The 20,010-nt window shown below is 55.8% G+C and overlaps 1 protein-coding gene across 1 annotated transcript in view; it reads right to left on the minus strand.

Annotated features, from left to right (window-relative positions):
- Positions 1-20,010, minus strand: part of aamp (angio-associated, migratory cell protein) — a 108,693-nt gene that overhangs the window by 48,662 nt on the left and 40,021 nt on the right. The window contains exons 5-6 of the mRNA XM_072468650.1: positions 18,413-18,557; positions 17,422-17,505 (exon numbers count right to left, since the gene is read on the minus strand). Of these exons, the coding sequence (XP_072324751.1) occupies positions 17,422-17,505; positions 18,413-18,557 (229 nt within the window). The remainder of the gene's footprint in view (positions 1-17,421; positions 17,506-18,412; positions 18,558-20,010) is intronic.

The following is a 20,010-nucleotide window of genomic DNA, read 5'->3' on the forward strand; positions in this document are numbered from 1 at the left end:
GTACCGGCGGATATACTGACGGGGGTACCGGCGGATATACTGACGGGGGTACTGGCGGATATACTGACGGGGGTACTGGCGGATATACTGACGGGGGTACCGGCGGATATACTGATGGGGGTACCGGCGGATATACTGACAGGGGTACTGGCGGATATACTGACGGGGGTACCGGCGGATATACTGACAGGGGTACTGGTGGATATACTGACGGGGGTACCGGCGGATATACTGACGGGGGTACTGGGGGATATACTGACGGGGGTACCGGCGGATATACTGACGGGGGTACCGGCGGATACGCCGCCGGGGGTACGGGCGGATATACTGACCTGGGTACAGGCGGATATACTGACGGGGGTACAGGCGGATATACTGACGGGGGTACTGGGGGATATACTGACGGGGGTACTGGCGGATATACTGACCTGGGTACAGGCGGATATACTGACGGGGGTACTGGGGGATATACTGACGGGTGTACTGGCGGATATACTGACCTGGGTACAGGCGGATATACTGACGGGGGTACAGGCGGATATACTGACGGGGGTACTGGGGGATATACTGACGGGGGTACTGGGGGATATACTGACGGGGGTACTGGGGGATATACTGACGGGGGTACTGGGGGATATACTGATGGGGGTACTTGGGGATATACTGACGGGGGTACAGGCGGATATAGTGACGGGGGTACTGGGGTATATACTGACGGGGAACTGGGGGATATACTGACGGGGGTACTGGCGGATATACTGACCGGGTACAGGCGGATATACTGACAGGGGTACCGGCGGATATTCCGACGGGGGTACCAGCAGATATACTGACAGGGGTACAGGCGGATATACTGACGGGGGTACAGGCGGATATACTGACGGGGGTACTGGGGGATATACTGACGGGGGTACTGGGGGATATACTGACCGGGTACAGGCGGATATACTGACAGGGGTACCGGCGGATATTCTGACGGGGGTACCGGCAGATATACTGACAGGGGTACAGGGGGATATACTGACCTGGGTACGGGGGATATACTGACGGGGGTACTGGCGGATATACTGACCGGGTACAGGCGGATATACTGACAGGGGTACCGGCGGATATACTGACGGGGGTACCGGCAGATATACTGACGGGGGTACTGGCGGATATACTGACAGGGGTACCGGCAGATATACTGACGGGGGTACTGGCGGATATACTGACCGGGTACAGGCGGATATACTGACAGGGGTACCGGCGGATATACTGACTGGGGTACTGGCGGATATACTGACGGGGGTACCGGCAGATATACTGACGGGGGTACTGGCGGATATACTGACAGGGGTACCGGCAGATATACTGACTGGGGTACTGGCGGATATACTGACGGGGGTCCCGGCGGATATACTGACCGGGTACAGGCGGATATACTGACAGGGGTACCGGCGGATATACTGACTGGGGTACTGGCGGATATACTGACGGGGGTCCCGGCGGATATACTGACGGGGGTACTGGTAGATATACTGACGGGGGTACCGGCGGATATACTGGTAGGGGTACTGGGGGATATACTGACCTGGGTACAGGGGGATATACTGACGGGGGTACTGACGGATATACTGGTAGTGGTACAGGGGGATATACTGACGGGGGTACTGGGGGATAACTGACGGGGGTACTGGCGGATATACTGACCTGGGTACAGGCGGATATGCTGACGGGGGTACTGGTGGATATACTGGTAGGGGTACAGGGGGATATACTGACAGGGTACAGGCGGATATACTGGTAGGGGTACAGGGGGATATACTGACGGGGTACAGGCGGATATACTGGTAGGGGTACTGGGGGATATACTGACCTGGGTACAGGGGGATATACTGACGGGGTACTGGCGGATATACTGACGGGTGTACTGGGGGATATACTGACAGGGGTACTGGCGGATATGCTGACGGGGGTACTGGCGGATATACTGAAAGAAGTATTGCGTGCAATTCTGGTCGCCGTATTATAGGAAGGATGTGGAAACATTGGAAAGGGTGCAGAGGAGAGTTACCAGAATGTTGCCTGGTATGGAGGGAAGATCTTATGAGGAAAGGCTGAGGGACATGAGGCTGTTTTCATTAGAGAGAAGAAGGTTAAGAGGTGACTTAATTGAGGCAGACAAGATGATCAGAGGATTGGATAGGGTGAGACAGTGAGAGCCTATTTCCTCGGATGGTGATGTCTAGCTCGAGAGGACATAGCTTTAAATTGAGGGGAGATAGATATAGGACAGATGTCAGAGGTAGGTTCTTTACGCAGAGAGTAGTAAGGGCGTGGAATGCCCTGCCTGCAAAAGTAGTGGGCTCGCCAACACTAAGGGCATTCAAATGGTCATTGGATAGACATATGGACGATAACGGAATAGTGTAGATGGGCTTTAGAGTGGTTTCACAGGTTGGCACAACATCGAGGGCCGAAGGGCCTGTACTGCGCTGCAATGTTCTATGTTCTACGTTCTAGGGGTACCAGCGGATATACTGACGGGGGTAATGGCGGATATGCTGACGGGGGTACAGGCGGATATACTGATGGGGGTACAGGCGGATATACTGATGGGGGTACAGGCGGATATACTGATGGGGGTACCGGCGGATATACTGATGGGGGTACCGGCGGATATACTGACAGGGGTACCGGCGGATATACTGACAGGGGTACCGGCGGATATACTGACAGGGGTACTGGCGGATATACTGACGGGGGTACTGGCGGATATACTGACGGGGGTACCGGCGGATATACTGACGGGGGTACCGGCGGATATACTGATGGGGGTACCGGCGGATATACTGACAGGGGTACTGGCGGATATACTGACGGGGGTACCGGCGGATATACTGACAGGGGTACTGGTGGATATACTGACGGGGGTACCGGCGGATATACTGACGGGGGTACTGGGGGATATACTGACGGGGGTACCGGCTGATATACTGACGGGGGTACCGGCGGATACGCCGCCGGGGGTACGGGCGGATATACTGACCTGGGTACAGGCGGATATACTGACGGGGGTACAGGCGGATATACTGACGGGGGTACTGGGGGATATACTGACGGGGGTACTGGCGGATATACTGACCTGGGTACAGGCGGATATACTGACGGGGGTACAGGCGGATATACTGACGGGGGTACTGGGGGATATACTGACGGGTGTACTGGCAGATATACTGACCTGGGTACAGGCGGATATACTGACGGGGGTACAGGCGGATATACTGACGGGGGTACTGGGGGATATACTGACGGGGGTACTGGGGGATATACTGACGGGGGTACTGGGGGATATACTGACGGGGGTACTGGGGGATATACTGATGGGGGTACTTGGGGATATACTGACGGGGGTACAGGCGGATATAGTGACGGGGGTACTGGGGTATATACTGACGGGGAACTGGGGGATATACTGACGGGGGTACTGGCGGATATACTGACCGGGTACAGGCGGATATACTGACAGGGGTACCGGCGGATATTCCGACGGGGGTACCAGCAGATATACTGACAGGGGTACAGGCGGATATACTGACGGGGGTACAGGGGGATATACTGACCTGGGTACGGGGGATATACTGACGGGGGTACTGGCGGATATACTGACCGGGTACAGGCGGATATACTGACAGGGGTACCGGCGGATATACTGACGGGGGTACCGGCAGATATACTGACGGGGGTACTGGCGGATATACTGACAGGGGTACCGGCAGATATACTGACGGGGGTACTGGCGGATATACTGACCGGGTACAGGCGGATATACTGACAGGGGTACCGGCGGATATACTGACTGGGGTACTGGCGGATATACTGACGGGGGTACCGGCAGATATACTGACGGGGGTACTGGCGGATATACTGACAGGGGTACCGGCAGATATACTGACTGGGGTACTGGCGGATATACTGACGGGGGTCCCGGCGGATATACTGACCGGGTACAGGCGGATATACTGACAGGGGTACCGGCGGATATACTGACTGGGGTACTGGCGGATATACTGACGGGGGTCCCGGCGGATATACTGACGGGGGTACCGGTAGATATACTGACGGGGGTACTGGTAGATATACTGACGGGGGTACCGGCGGATATACTGGTAGGGGTACTGGGGGATATACTGACCTGGATACAGGGGGATATACTGACGGGGGTACTGACGGATATACTGGTAGTGGTACAGGGGGATATACTGACGGGGGTACTGGGGGATAACTGACGGGGGTACTGGCGGATATACTGACCTGGGTACAGGCGGATATGCTGACGGGGGTACTGGTGGATATACTGGTAGGGGTACAGGGGGATATACTGACAGGGTACAGGCGGATATACTGGTAGGGGTACAGGGGGATATACTGACGGGGTACAGGCGGATATACTGGTAGGGGTACTGGGGGATATACTGACCTGGGTACAGGGGGATATACTGACGGGGTACTGGCGGATATACTGACGGGTGTACTGGGGGATATACTGACAGGGGTACTGGCGGATATGCTGACGGGGGTACTGGCGGATATACTGAAAGAAGTATTGCGTGCAATTCTGGTCGCCGTATTATAGGAAGGATGTGGAAACATTGGAAAGGGTGCAGAGGAGAGTTACCAGAATGTTGCCTGGTATGGAGGGAAGATCTTATGAGGAAAGGCTGAGGGACATGAGGCTGTTTTCATTAGAGAGAAGAAGGTTAAGAGGTGACTTAATTGAGGCAGACAAGATGATCAGAGGATTGGATAGGGTGAGACAGTGAGAGCCTTTTTCCTCGGATGGTGATGTCTAGCTCGAGAGGACATAGCTTTAAATTGAGGGGAGATAGATATAGGACAGATGTCAGAGGTAGGTTCTTTACGCAGAGAGTAGTAAGGGCGTGGAATGCCCTGCCTGCAAAAGTAGTGGGCTCGCCAACACTAAGGGCATTCAAATGGTCATTGGATAGACATATGGACGATAACGGAATAGTGTAGATGGGCTTTAGAGTGGTTTCACAGGTTGGCACAACATCGAGGGCCGAAGGGCCTGTACTGCGCTGCAATGTTCTATGTTCTACGTTCTAGGGGTACCAGCGGATATACTGACGGGGGTAATGGCGGATATGCTGACGGGGGTACAGGCGGATATACTGATGGGGGTACAGGCGGATATACTGATGGGGGTACAGGCGGATATACTGACAGGGGTACCGGCGGATATACTGACGGGGGTACCGGCGGATATACTGACAGGGGTACCGGCGGATATACTGACGGGGGTACTGGCGGATATACTGACGGGGGTACCGGCGGATATACTGACGGGGGTACCGGCGGATATACTGACGGGGGTACCGGCGGATATACTGACAGGGGTACTGGCGGATATACTGACGGGGGTACTGGCGGATATACTGACGGGGGTACCGGCGGATATACTGACAGGGGTACTGGCGGATATACTGACGGGGGTACTAGCGGATATACTGACGGGGGTACTGGGGGATATACTGACGGGGGTACTGGGGGATATACTGACAGGGGTACTGGCGGATATACTGACGGGGGTACTGGCGGATATACTGACGGGGGTACCGGCGGATATACTGACAGGGGTACTGGTGGATATACTGACGGGGGTACCGGCGGATATACTGACGGGGGTACTGGGGGATATACTGACGGGGGTACCGGCGGATATACTGACGGGGGTACCGGCGGATACGCCGCCAGGGGTACGGGCGGATATACTGACCTGGGTACAGGCGGATATACTGACGGGGGTACAGGCGGATATACTGACGGGGGTACTGGGGGATATACTGACGGGGGTACTGGCGGATATACTGACCTGGGTACAGGCGGATATACTGACGGGGGTACAGGCGGATATACTGACGGGGGTACTGGGGGATATACTGACGGGGGTTACTGGGGGATATACTGACGGGGGTACTGGGGGATATACTGACGGGGGTACTGGGGGATATACTGATGGGGGTACTTGGGGATATACTGACGGGGGTACAGGCGGATATAGTGACGGGGGTACTGGGGTATATACTGACGGGGAACTGGGGGATATACTGACGGGGGTACTGGCGGATATACTGACCGGGTACAGGCGGATATACTGACAGGGGTACCGGCGGATATTCCGACGGGGGTACCAGCAGATATACTGACAGGGGTACAGGCGGATATACTGACGGGGGTACTGGGGGATATACTGACGGGGGTACTGGGGGATATACTGACGGGGGTACTGGGGGATATACTGACGGGGGTACTGGGGGATATACTGATGGGGGTACTTGGGGATATACTGACGGGGGTACAGGCGGATATAGTGACGGGGGTACTGGGGTATATACTGACGGGGAACTGGGGGATATGCTGACGGGGGTACTGGCGGATATACTGACCGGGTACAGGCGGATATACTGACAGGGGTACCGGCGGATATTCCGACGGGGGTACCAGCAGATATACTGACAGGGGTACAGGCGGATATACTGACGGGGGTACTGGGGGATATACTGACGGGTGTACTGGCGGATATACTGACCTGGGTACAGGCGGATATACTGACGGGGGTACAGGCGGATATACTGACGGGGGTACTGGGGGATATACTGACGGGTGTACTGGCGGATATACTGACCTGGGTACAGGCGGATATACTGACGGGGGTACAGGCGGATATACTGACGGGGGTACTGGGGGATATACTGACGGGGGTACTGGGGGATATACTGACGGGGGTACTGGGGGATATACTGACGGGGGTACTGGGGGATATACTGACGGGGGTACTTGGGGATATACTGACGGGGGTACTGGGGGATATACTGACCGGGGTTACAGGCGGATATACCGACCGGGGTTACAGGCGGATATAGTGACGGGGGTACTGGGGTATATACTGACGGGGAACTGGGGGATATACTGACGGGGGTACTGGCGGATATACTGACCGGGTACAGGCGGATATACTGACAGGGGTACCGGCGGATATTCTGACGGGGGTACCGGCAGATATACTGACAGGGGTACAGGGGGATATACTGACCTGGGTACGGGGGATATACTGACGGGGGTACTGGCGGATATACTGACCGGGTACAGGCGGATATACTGACAGGGGTACCGGCGGATATACTGACGGGGGTACCGGCAGATATACTGACGGGGGTACTGGCGGATATACTGACAGGGGTACCGGCAGATATACTGACGGGGGTACTGGCGGATATACTGACCGGGTACAGGCGGATATACTGACAGGGGTACCGGCGGATATACTGACTGGGGTACTGGCGGATATACTGACGGGGGTACCGGCAGATATACTGACGGGGGTACTGGCGGATATACTGACAGGGGTACCGGCAGATATACTGACTGGGGTACTGGCGGATATACTGACGGGGGTCCCGGCGGATATACTGACCGGGTACAGGCGGATATACTGACAGGGGTACCGGCGGATATACTGACTGGGGTACTGGCGGATATACTGACGGGGGTCCCGGCGGATATACTGACGGGGGTACTGGTAGATATACTGACGGGGGTACCGGCGGATATACTGGTAGGGGTACTGGGGGATATACTGACCTGGGTACAGGGGGATATACTGACGGGGGTACTGACGGATATACTGGTAGTGGTACAGGGGGATATACTGACGGGGGTACTGGGGGATAACTGACGGGGGTACTGGCGGATATACTGACCTGGGTACAGGCGGATATGCTGACGGGGGTACTGGTGGATATACTGGTAGGGGTACAGGGGGATATACTGACAGGGTACAGGCGGATATACTGGTAGGGGTACAGGGGGATATACTGACGGGGTACAGGCGGATATACTGGTAGGGGTACTGGGGGATATACTGACCTGGGTACAGGGGGATATACTGACGGGGTACTGGCGGATATACTGACGGGTGTACTGGGGGATATACTGACAGGGGTACTGGCGGATATGCTGACGGGGGTACTGGCGGATATACTGAAAGAAGTATTGCGTGCAATTCTGGTCGCCGTATTATAGGAAGGATGTGGAAACATTGGAAAGGGTGCAGAGGAGAGTTACCAGAATGTTGCCTGGTATGGAGGGAAGATCTTATGAGGAAAGGCTGAGGGACATGAGGCTGTTTTCATTAGAGAGAAGAAGGTTAAGAGGTGACTTAATTGAGGCAGACAAGATGATCAGAGGATTGGATAGGGTGAGACAGTGAGAGCCTTTTTCCTCGGATGGTGATGTCTAGCTCGAGAGGACATAGCTTTAAATTGAGGGGAGATAGATATAGGACAGATGTCAGAGGTAGGTTCTTTACGCAGAGAGTAGTAAGGGCGTGGAATGCCCTGCCTGCAAAAGTAGTGGGCTCGCCAACACTAAGGGCATTCAAATGGTCATTGGATAGACATATGGACGATAACGGAATAGTGTAGATGGGCTTTAGAGTGGTTTCACAGGTTGGCACAACATCGAGGGCCGAAGGGCCTGTACTGCGCTGCAATGTTCTATGTTCTACGTTCTAGGGGTACCAGCGGATATACTGACGGGGGTAATGGCGGATATGCTGACGGGGGTACAGGCGGATATACTGATGGGGGTACAGGCGGATATACTGATGGGGGTACAGGCGGATATACTGATGGGGGTACCGGCGGATATACTGATGGGGGTACCGGCGGATATACTGACGGGGGTACCGGCGGATATACTGACGGGGGTACCGGCGGATATACTGACAGGGGTACTGGCGGATATACTGACGGGGGTACTGGCGGATATACTGACGGGGGTACCGGCGGATATACTGACGGGGGTACCGGCGGATATACTGATGGGGGTACCGGCGGATATACTGACAGGGGTACTGGCGGATATACTGACGGGGGTACCGGCGGATATACTGACAGGGGTACTGGTGGATATACTGACGGGGGTACCGGCGGATATACTGACGGGGGTACTGGGGGATATACTGACGGGGGTACCGGCGGATATACTGACGGGGGTACCGGCGGATACGCCGCCGGGGGTACGGGCGGATATACTGACCTGGGTACAAGCGGATATACTGACGGGGGTACAGGCGGATATACTGACGGGGGTACTGGGGGATATACTGACGGGGGTACTGGCGGATATACTGACCTGGGTACAGGCGGATATACTGACGGGGGTACAGGCGGATATACTGACGGGGGTACTGGGGGATATACTGACGGGTGTACTGGCGGATATACTGACCTGGGTACAGGCGGATATACTGACGGGATGTACAGGCGGATATACTGACGGGGGTACTGGGGGATATACTGACGGGGGTATTGGGGGATATACTGACGGGGGTACTGGGGGATATACTGACGGGGGTACTGGGGGATATACTGATGGGGGTACTTGGGGATATACTGACGGGGGTACAGGCGGATATAGTGACGGGGGTACTGGGGTATATACTGACGGGGAACTGGGGGATATACTGACGGGGGTACTGGCGGATATACTGACCGGGTACAGGCGGATATACTGACAGGGGTACCGGCGGATATTCCGACGGGGGTACCAGCAGATATACTGACAGGGGTACAGGCGGATATACTGACGGGGGTACAGGCGGATATACTGACGGGGGTACTGGGGGATATACTGACGGGTGTACTGGCGGATATACTGACCTGGGTACAGGCGGATATACTGACGGGGGTACAGGCGGATATACTGACGGGGGTACTGGGGGATATACTGACGGGTGTACTGGCGGATATACTGACCTGGGTACAGGCGGATATACTGACGGGGGTACAGGCGGATATACTGACGGGGGTACTGGGGGATATACTGACGGGGGTACTGGGGGATATACTGACGGGGGTACTGGGGGATATACTGACGGGGGTACTGGGGGATATACTGACGGGGGTACTTGGGGATATACTGACAGGGGTACTGGGGGATATACTGACCGGGGTTACAGGCGGATATACTGACCGGGGTTACAGGCGGATATAGTGACGGGGGTACTGGGGTATATACTGACGGGGAACTGGGGGATATACTGACGGGGGTACTGGCGGATATACTGACCGGGTACAGGCGGCTATACTGACAGGGGTACCGGCGGATATTCTGACGGGGGTACCGGCAGATATACTGACAGGGGTACAGGGGGATATACTGACCTGGGTACGGGGGATATACTGACGGGGGTACTGGCGGATATACTGACCGGGTACAGGCGGATATACTGACAGGGGTACCGGCGGATATACTGACGGGGGTACCGGCAGATATACTGACGGGGGTACTGGCGGATATACTGACAGGGGTACCGGCAGATATACTGACGGGGGTACTGGCGGATATACTGACCGGGTACAGGCGGATATACTGACAGGGGTACCGGCGGATATACTGACTGGGGTACTGGCGGATATACTGACGGGGGTACCGGCAGATATACTGACGGGGGTACTGGCGGATATACTGACAGGGGTACCGGCAGATATACTGACTGGGGTACTGGCGGATATACTGACGGGGGTCCCGGCGGATATACTGACCGGGTACAGGCGGATATACTGACAGGGGTACCGGCGGATATACTGACTGGGGTACTGGCGGATATACTGACGGGGGTCCCGGCGGATATACTGACGGGGGTACTGGTAGATATACTGACGGGGGTACTGGTAGATATACTGACGGGGGTACCGGCGGATATACTGGTAGGGGTACTGGGGGATATACTGACCTGGATACAGGGGGATATACTGACGGGGGTACTGACGGATATACTGGTAGTGGTACAGGGGGATATACTGACGGGGGTACTGGGGGATAACTGACGGGGGTACTGGCGGATATACTGACCTGGGTACAGGCGGATATGCTGACGGGGGTACTGGTGGATATACTGGTAGGGGTACAGGGGGATATACTGACAGGGTACAGGCGGATATACTGGTAGGGGTACAGGGGGATATACTGACGGGGTACAGGCGGATATACTGGTAGGGGTACTGGGGGATATACTGACCTGGGTACAGGGGGATATACTGACGGGTGTACTGGGGGATATACTGACAGGGGTACTGGCGGATATGCTGACGGGGGTACTGGCGGATATACTGAAAGAAGTATTGCGTGCAATTCTGGTCGCCGTATTATAGGAAGGATGTGGAAACATTGGAAAGGGTGCAGAGGAGAGTTACCAGAATGTTGCCTGGTATGGAGGGAAGATCTTATGAGGAAAGGCTGAGGGACATGAGGCTGTTTTCATTAGAGAGAAGAAGGTTAAGAGGTGACTTAATTGAGGCAGACAAGATGATCAGAGGATTGGATAGGGTGAGACAGTGAGAGCCTTTTTCCTCGGATGGTGATGTCTAGCTCGAGAGGACATAGCTTTAAATTGAGGGGAGATAGATATAGGACAGATGTCAGAGGTAGGTTCTTTACGCAGAGAGTAGTAAGGGCGTGGAATGCCCTGCCTGCAAAAGTAGTGGGCTCGCCAACACTAAGGGCATTCAAATGGTCATTGGATAGACATATGGACGATAACGGAATAGTGTAGATGGGCTTTAGAGTGGTTTCACAGGTTGGCACAACATCGAGGGCCGAAGGGCCTGTACTGCGCTGCAATGTTCTATGTTCTACGTTCTAGGGGTACCAGCGGATATACTGACGGGGGTAATGGCGGATATGCTGACGGGGGTACAGGCGGATATACTGATGGGGGTACAGGCGGATATACTGATGGGGGTACAGGCGGATATACTGACAGGGGTACCGGCGGATATACTGACGGGGGTACCGGCGGATATACTGACAGGGGTACCGGCGGATATACTGACGGGGGTACCGGCGGATATACTGACGGGGGTACCGGCGGATATACTGACGGGGGTACCGGCGGATATACTGACGGGGGTACCGGCGGATATACTGACAGGGGTACTGGCGGATATACTGACGGGGGTACTGGCGGATATACTGACGGGGGTACCGGCGGATATACTGACAGGGGTACTGGCGGATATACTGACGGGGGTACTAGCGGATATACTGACGGGGGTACTGGGGGATATACTGACGGGGGTACTGGGGGATATACTGACAGGGGTACTGGCGGATATACTGACGGGGGTACTGGCGGATATACTGACGGGGGTACCGGCGGATATACTGACAGGGGTACTGGTGGATATACTGACGGGGGTACCGGCGGATATACTGACGGGGGTACTGGGGGATATACTGACGGGGGTACCGGCGGATATACTGACGGGGGTACCGGCGGATACGCCGCCAGGGGTACGGGCGGATATACTGACCTGGGTACAGGCGGATATACTGACGGGGGTACAGGCGGATATACTGACCTGGGTACAGGCGGATATACTGACGGGGGTACAGGCGGATATACTGACGGGGGTACTGGGGGATATACTGACGGGGGTTACTGGGGGATATACTGACGGGGGTACTGGGGGATATACTGACGGGGGTACTGGGGGATATACTGATGGGGGTACTTGGGGATATACTGACGGGGGTACAGGCGGATATAGTGACGGGGGTACTGGGGTATATACTGACGGGGAACTGGGGGATATACTGACGGGGGTACTGGCGGATATACTGACCGGGTACAGGCGGATATACTGACAGGGGTACCGGCGGATATTCCGACGGGGGTACCAGCAGATATACTGACAGGGGTACAGGCGGATATACTGACGGGGGTACAGGCGGATATACTGACGGGGGTACTGGGGGATATACTGACGGGTGTACTGGCGGATATACTGACCTGGGTACAGGCGGATATACTGACGGGGGTACAGGTGGATATACTGACGGGGGTACTGGGGGATATACTGACGGGTGTACTGGCGGATATACTGACCTGGGTACAGGCGGATATACTGACGGGGGTACAGGCGGATATACTGACGGGGGTACTGGGGGATATACTGACGGGGGTACTGGGGGATATACTGACGGGGGTACTGGGGGATATACTGACGGGGGTACTGGGGGATATACTGACGGGGGTACTTGGGGATATACTGACGGGGGTACTGGGGGATATACTGACCAGGGTTACAGGCGGATATAGTGACGGGGGTACTGGGGTATATACTGACGGGGAACTGGGGGATATACTGACGGGGGTACTGGCGGATATACTGACCGGGTACAGGCGGATATACTGACAGGGGTACCGGCGGATATTCTGACGGGGGTACCGGCAGATATACTGACAGGGGTACCGGCGGATATACTGACTGGGGTACTGGTGGATATACTGACAGGGGTACTGGCGGATATACTGACGGGGGTACAGGCGGATATACTGACGGGGGTACCGGCGGATATACTGACGGGGGTACCGGCGGATATACTGACGGGGGTACCGGCGGATATACTGGTAGTGGTACAGGGGGATATACTGACGGGCGTACAGGGGGATATACTGACGGGGGTACTGGGGGATGTACTGACCTGGGTACAGGGGGATATACTGACGGGGGTACAGGCGGATATACTGGTAGGGGTACTGGGGATATACTGACCTGGGTACAGGGGGATATACTGACGGAGGTACTTACGGATATGCTGACGGGGGTACAGGGGGATATACTGACGGGGGTACTGGCGGATATGCTGACGGGGGTACTGGCGGATATACCGACGGGGGTACTGGCGGATAGTCTGGTAGTGGTACAGGGGGGTATACTGACGGGGGTACTGGCGGATATACTGACGGGGGTACCGGCGGATATACCGACGGGGGTACCGGCGGATATACTGACAGGGGTACAGGCGGATATACTGACGGGGGTACAGGCGGATATACTGACGGGGGTACTGGGGGATATACTGACGGGGGTACTGGGGGATATACTGACGGGGGTACTGGGGGGTATACTGACGGGGGTACCGGCGGATATACTGACGGGGGTACCGGCGGATATACTGACCGGGGTACTGGCGGATATACTGACAGGGGTACCGGCGGATATACTGACCGGGGTACCGGCGGATATACTGACGGGGGTACTGGCGGATATACTGACGGGGGTACTGGCGGATATACTGACGGGGGTACTGGCGGATATACTGACGGGGGTACTGGCGGATATACTGACGGGGGTATCGGCGTATATACTGACGGGGGTACCGGCGGATATACTGACGGGGGTAATGGCGGATATACTGACGGGGGTACCGACGGATATACTGACAGGGGTACCGGCGGATATACTGACCGGGGTACGGGGGGATATACTGACCGGGGTACTGGCGGATATACTGACAGGGGTACTGGGGGATATACTGACGGGGGTAATGGCGGATATACTGACGGGGGTACTGGGGGATATACTGACGGGGGTACCGAGGGATATACTGACGGGGGTACCGGGGGATATACTGACGGGGGTACCGAGGGATATACTGACGGGGGTACCGAGGGATATACTGACGGGGGTACCGGGGGATATACTGACGGGGGTACCGGGGGATATACTGACGGGGGTACTGGGGGATATACTGACGGGGTACTGGCGGATATACTGATGGGGGTACTGGGGGATATACTGACGGGGGTACAGGCGGATATACTGACGGGGGTACAGGCGGATATACTGACGGGGGTACTGGGGGATATACTGACGGGGGTACTGGGGGATATACTGACGGGGGTACTGGGGGATATACTGACGGGGGTACTGGGGGATATACTGACGGGGTACTGGCGGATATACTGACGGGGTACTGGCGGATATACTGACGGAGAGATGCTGAAGTGAGTGGGAGAAACTTTGTTGAGGCACAGTGATCAAATCACCTCGTTGGAGGCTGTGATCTCGTTGGTGGGGGTGAGACACAAGATCCTGAGCAGTGGATGACCTGCAGAACAGGTCAAAGAGACAAAGCCTCAGAATTGCCTGAGGGGATGAAGGGCCCTAATCCCACTGAGTATTTTTCTCAGATATTTGGGAAGCTGGTGGGGGAAGGCGTTGGACACATGTCCCCTCCAGAGTTGGATAGGGCCCACTGAATTCTCTGGCAGGAGTTCCAGATGAACGAGCCACTGCGCTGGCAGTGGTTGTAAGATTCCACAGCTTCCGAGAGAAGGGGGGGGTCCTGAAGGGGACCAAAGAGAATTGAAACTCGAGGAGGGAAGGGAACACTACCAGCATATATTAAGACGTCACAGCAGAGCGGGTGAGAGGCGGGCAGCCTTTAATAAGGATCCAGCAGCGTTATACCAGAGAGGAGTGAGGTTCGGGGTGGTGTACCGGACAGGCTGCTGGTTACCGGTGGGCCGAAAGATCACTATTTCAATACAGCAGAGGCCTTTGTTAAAGAACACTGCTTTGGACTCAGTTAAAGAGGTTCTGTGGGGACGGTTCTGGATGTTGATGTGATGGGGTGGTTTTGTGCATACCGTACATTTATGTTATTAATCGGGGTGTGCATACGTTATATTGTGGGGGGTGGGACCAATGTGGGTAGGGGGTAAGGTCATCGTGATGGAAATACATGGTCTCTGCTGGGAATTTGAGCGTTGGCAGGGCTGTTGGATGATATGTAGTGGGGAAGGGAGCTACTTTTCCCTTCACCCCGAGGAGGGGCTATGTGGCGAGCAGCAAGGTTTTAGCTGGCGAACGGGAGGGGGTGTGGGTTTCTCCGGCCGTGGCGAACGGGAGGGGGGGGTGGATTTCTCCGGCCGTGGCGAACGGGAGGGGGGGTGGGTTTCTCCGGCCGTGGCGAACGGGAGGGGGGGGGGGTGGGTTTCTCCGGCCGTGGCGAACGGGAGGGGGGGGGGTTTTCTCTGGCCGTGGCGAACGGGAGGGGGGGTGGGTTTCTCCGGCCGTGGCGAACGGGAGGGGGGGGGGGGGTGGGTTTCTCCGGCCGTGGCGAACGGGAGGGGGGGTGGATTTCTCCGGCCGTGGCGAACGGGAGGGGGGGTGGATTTCTCCGGCCGTGGCGAACGGGAGGGGGGGGGTGGGTTTCTCCGGCCGTGGCGAACGGGAGGGGGGGGGGTGGGTTTCTCCGGCCGTGGCGAACGGGAGGGGGGGGTGGGTTTCTCCGGCCGTGGCGAACGGGAGGGGGGGGGGTGGGTTTCTCCGGCCGTGGCGAACGGGAGGGGGGGGGGTGGGTTTCTCCGGCCGTGGCGAACGGGAGGGGGTGTGGGTTTCTCCGGCCGTGGCGAACGGGAGGGGGGGGTGGGTTTCTCCGGCCGTGGCGAACGGGAGGGGGGGGGGTGGGTTTCTCCGGCCGTGGCGAACGGGAGGGGGGGTGGGTTTCTCCGGCCGTGGCGAACGGGAGGGGGGGTGGGTTTCTCCGGCCGTGGCGAACGGGAGGGGGGGTGGGTTTCTCCGGCCGTGGCGAACGGGAGGGGGGGTGGGTTTCTCCGGCCGTGGCGAACGGGAGGGGGGGTGGGTTTCTCCGGCCGTGGCGAACGGGAGGGGGGGTGGGTTTCTCCGGCCGTGGCGAACGGGAGGGGGGGGGGTTTCTCCTGGTTTTTTCTTTGTCTCATCTTTTGGGTGAGGCTGGCAGCCAATTTGGGTGGATGGCTGACTCTGGGTTTGTGGGGGGGGGTTTGAGTACAGGGTATCCCTATACGCTGACCACCTGCTGCTTTAGGGGTGACGTGATGGAATTACTGAAGAGCTTTCCTTCTTTCCAGGATACAAGTTGAACCTGGGCGAGAGTAGTTTCCAGTGGGCCCTATGGGGAGGGGAGCTGACCGGGAGTGCTTCCCTTTCCCAGATCAAGCTTCAGGTATCTGGGTGTCCGAGTGGCCAAGGACTGGGCCCAGCTCCATAAAGTAAACTGCACCAGAGTACGGTCAAGTCTGACCTGCAACAGTGGGAGAACCTTCCCGTGCCCTTGGCGGGCAGGGTCCAGTCCATCAAAGTGAATATTCTCCCGCGGTTTCTGTTTCAATGCCTTCCCACCTTCCTCCCTAAATCCTCTTTTGGGAGGGTTAATAAGTTGATAGCAGCTTGCATATGGGCAGTTAAGATTCCCAGAATTTGCAGGACAGTTTTACAGAGAGACAGATAGCCTGAGGTTGCCTGATTTGCTTTTTCATTATTGGCCGTCTAATGTGGAAGAGGTGCCAGGTTGGTGCAGTGACTCAGGGGCTGCTTGGGGGCAGGTTGAGGCGAGGTCATGTAGGGGTCTGGGTTGGGCTCATTGGTGACGGCTTCGCTCCCCTTTTCACCAACATAATATCCCACAAGTCTGGGGGTCGTACCCACCTTGAGGCTATGGGTACAGTGCAGGCAACATTTTAAGCTCAGGTCTCTGTTTAGTATCAGTGCCTGATGCCACGGCACTCTCCTGCTATATTACCTTTCACGGCGTGGAGCTGTGAGCCTTGCTTCAGGTCCCAGATCCTCAAAGTCCCATCTTCGTAGCCAATGACTGCTCGGTAACCTGGAGACACAAATCAGGAGGTTTAATAGAGAATTCAGGATAGATAAATCTTCAGTCACTTTATCCTCGTACCAGTGGATACTCCCACACCCGGGACAGAGCCCTAGGCAGGCAACACAGAGGGGTCACAGCCCCAGGATAAGGGGCCTAGGACTGCGAAGGGGAGAAATTTCTTCACTCAGTGATTGGAGATCTTTGGAATCCTCCACCCCACAGGCTTGTGGATCCTCCATCAGTGAATATATTTTAGGCTGGGGCAGAGAGATTTGTAACTCTCACGGAAAGCGAGGGACATGTAGAATGGGTGGGAAAGTGACGCTGAGGCAGGTCATCAGCCATGAACGGTGAAGCAGGCTCAAAAGGGCCGAATGATCCACTCCTGCCCCGATTTCCGATGTTCTTATATATTACATAGAATTTACAGTGCAGAAGGAGGCCATTCGGCCCATCGAGTCTGCACCGGCTCTTGGAAAGAGCACCGTACCCAAGGTCAACACCTCCACCCTATCCCCATAACCCTGTAACCCCACCCAACACTAAGGGCAATTTTGGACACGAAGGGCAATTTATCATGGCCAATCCACCTAACCTGCACATCTTTGGACTGTGGGAGGAACCCGGAGGAAACCCACGCACACACGGGGAGGATGTGCAGACTCCGCACAGACAGTGTCCCAAGCCGGAATCGAACCTGGGACCCTGGAGCTGTGAAGCAATTGTGCTATCCACAAGGCTACCGTGCTGCCCCGGTATGAACTGGTTAATTGGGAGGAAACCCCAGCAAGGATCAGAGGAAGCGTTCAATCACCATCCCAATGCAAAGCACCCTTCACCCCAACCTCCACCACAACCCACCGTGCCCTCCCCCTCCAAACCCAACGACCCGCCCACCCTCCCAAAGCCTTACCGTCAGGAAGCATCTTGCCGCAGGTCGCTTGGCAGCCGGTGCCGGTGAAGGTTTTGCATTCCCCGCTGGGGATTTTCCACATCCAACAGCTGCCCTCATCCGTGCCAGCCAGCAGCACGTGGGCACAGGGATGCCACTTCACCCACTGAACACACAGAAAGCAGATCAACAAATGTCACACTCGCGCGTACCTTCATTTACTCCATATGGAAACAAAACGTTCGACGGCACGTAAATGCTGTGCCATCCACTAAATTTGTTGCCTCAAACTGCGCCCACTGGAACCATACCCCCAGAACACACAGCACGGGGTTAGATACAGAGCAAAACTCCCTCTACACTGTCCCCATCAAACACTCCCAGGACAGGTACAGCACAGGGTTAGATACAGAGTGAAGCTCCCTCTACACTGACCCCATCAAACACTCCCAGGACAGGTACAGCACGGGGTTAGATACAGAGTAACGCTCCCTCTACACTGTCCCCATCAAACACACCCAGGACAGGAACAGCACTGAGTTAGATACAGAGTAAAGCTCCCTCTACACTGTCCCCATCAAACACTCCCAGGACCAGTACAGCACCGGGTTAGGTACAGAGTAAAGCTCCCTCTACACTGTCCCCATCAAACACTCCCAGGACAGGTACAGCACAGGGTTAGGTACAGAGTAAAGCTCCCTCTACACTGTCCCCATCAAACACTCCCAGGACAGGTACAGCACGGGGTTAGATACAGAGTAAAGCTCCCTCTACACTGTCCCCATCAAACACTCCCAGGACAGGTACAGCACGGGGTTAGATACAGAGTAAAGCTCCCTCTACACTGTCCCCATCAAACACTCCCAGGACAGGTACAGCTCCTCTATGCTGTGTTTTTGTACTGAGCTGTGTTCGTGCCCATGGTAGAAGCAGAACTGCAATTTACGTACATATGAATTCAGAACAGTCGGCCACTCAGTTCCTTGAGCTTGCTTCACCATTTAATAAGATCATGGCTCATCTAATTATACCTCCTGGCAGCGGCACGGTGGCACAGTGGTTAGCACTGCTGTCTACAGCACTGAGGACCTGGGTTCAATCTGGCCCCAGGTCACCGTCCATGTGGAGTTTGCACATTCTCCGTGTTTGCTTGGGACTGTGCAAGTTAGGTGTATTGGCTACACTAAATTGCCCCTTAGTTGGAAAAATAATAATCTTTTAATAACAATATTTATTGTTACAAGTCGGCTTACATTAACACTGCAATGAAGTTACTGTGAAAATCCCCTAGTCACTACATTCCGGCGCCTGTTCGGGTACACAGAGGGAGAATTCAGAATGTCCAATTCACCTAACTGCACGTCTTTCGGGACTTGTGGGAGGAAACCAGAGCGCCCGGAGGAAACCCACGCAGGCACGGGGAGGAACGTGCAGATTCCGCACAGACAGTGACCCAGCCGGGAATCGAACCTGGGACCCTGGCGCTGTGAAGCAACAGTGCTAACCACTGTGCTACCGTGTTGTAGCCACCTCATGATGTCTTCACAACTTATTTTCCTGCTTATCTTTGTGTCAGCAGGAAATTTAGCAACCATCCCTTCATGGGCAGCACGGCGGCG

This window comes from Scyliorhinus torazame, chromosome 2 (genome assembly GCF_047496885.1).
Source record: "Scyliorhinus torazame isolate Kashiwa2021f chromosome 2, sScyTor2.1, whole genome shotgun sequence".
NCBI lineage: Eukaryota > Metazoa > Chordata > Chondrichthyes > Carcharhiniformes > Scyliorhinidae > Scyliorhinus > Scyliorhinus torazame.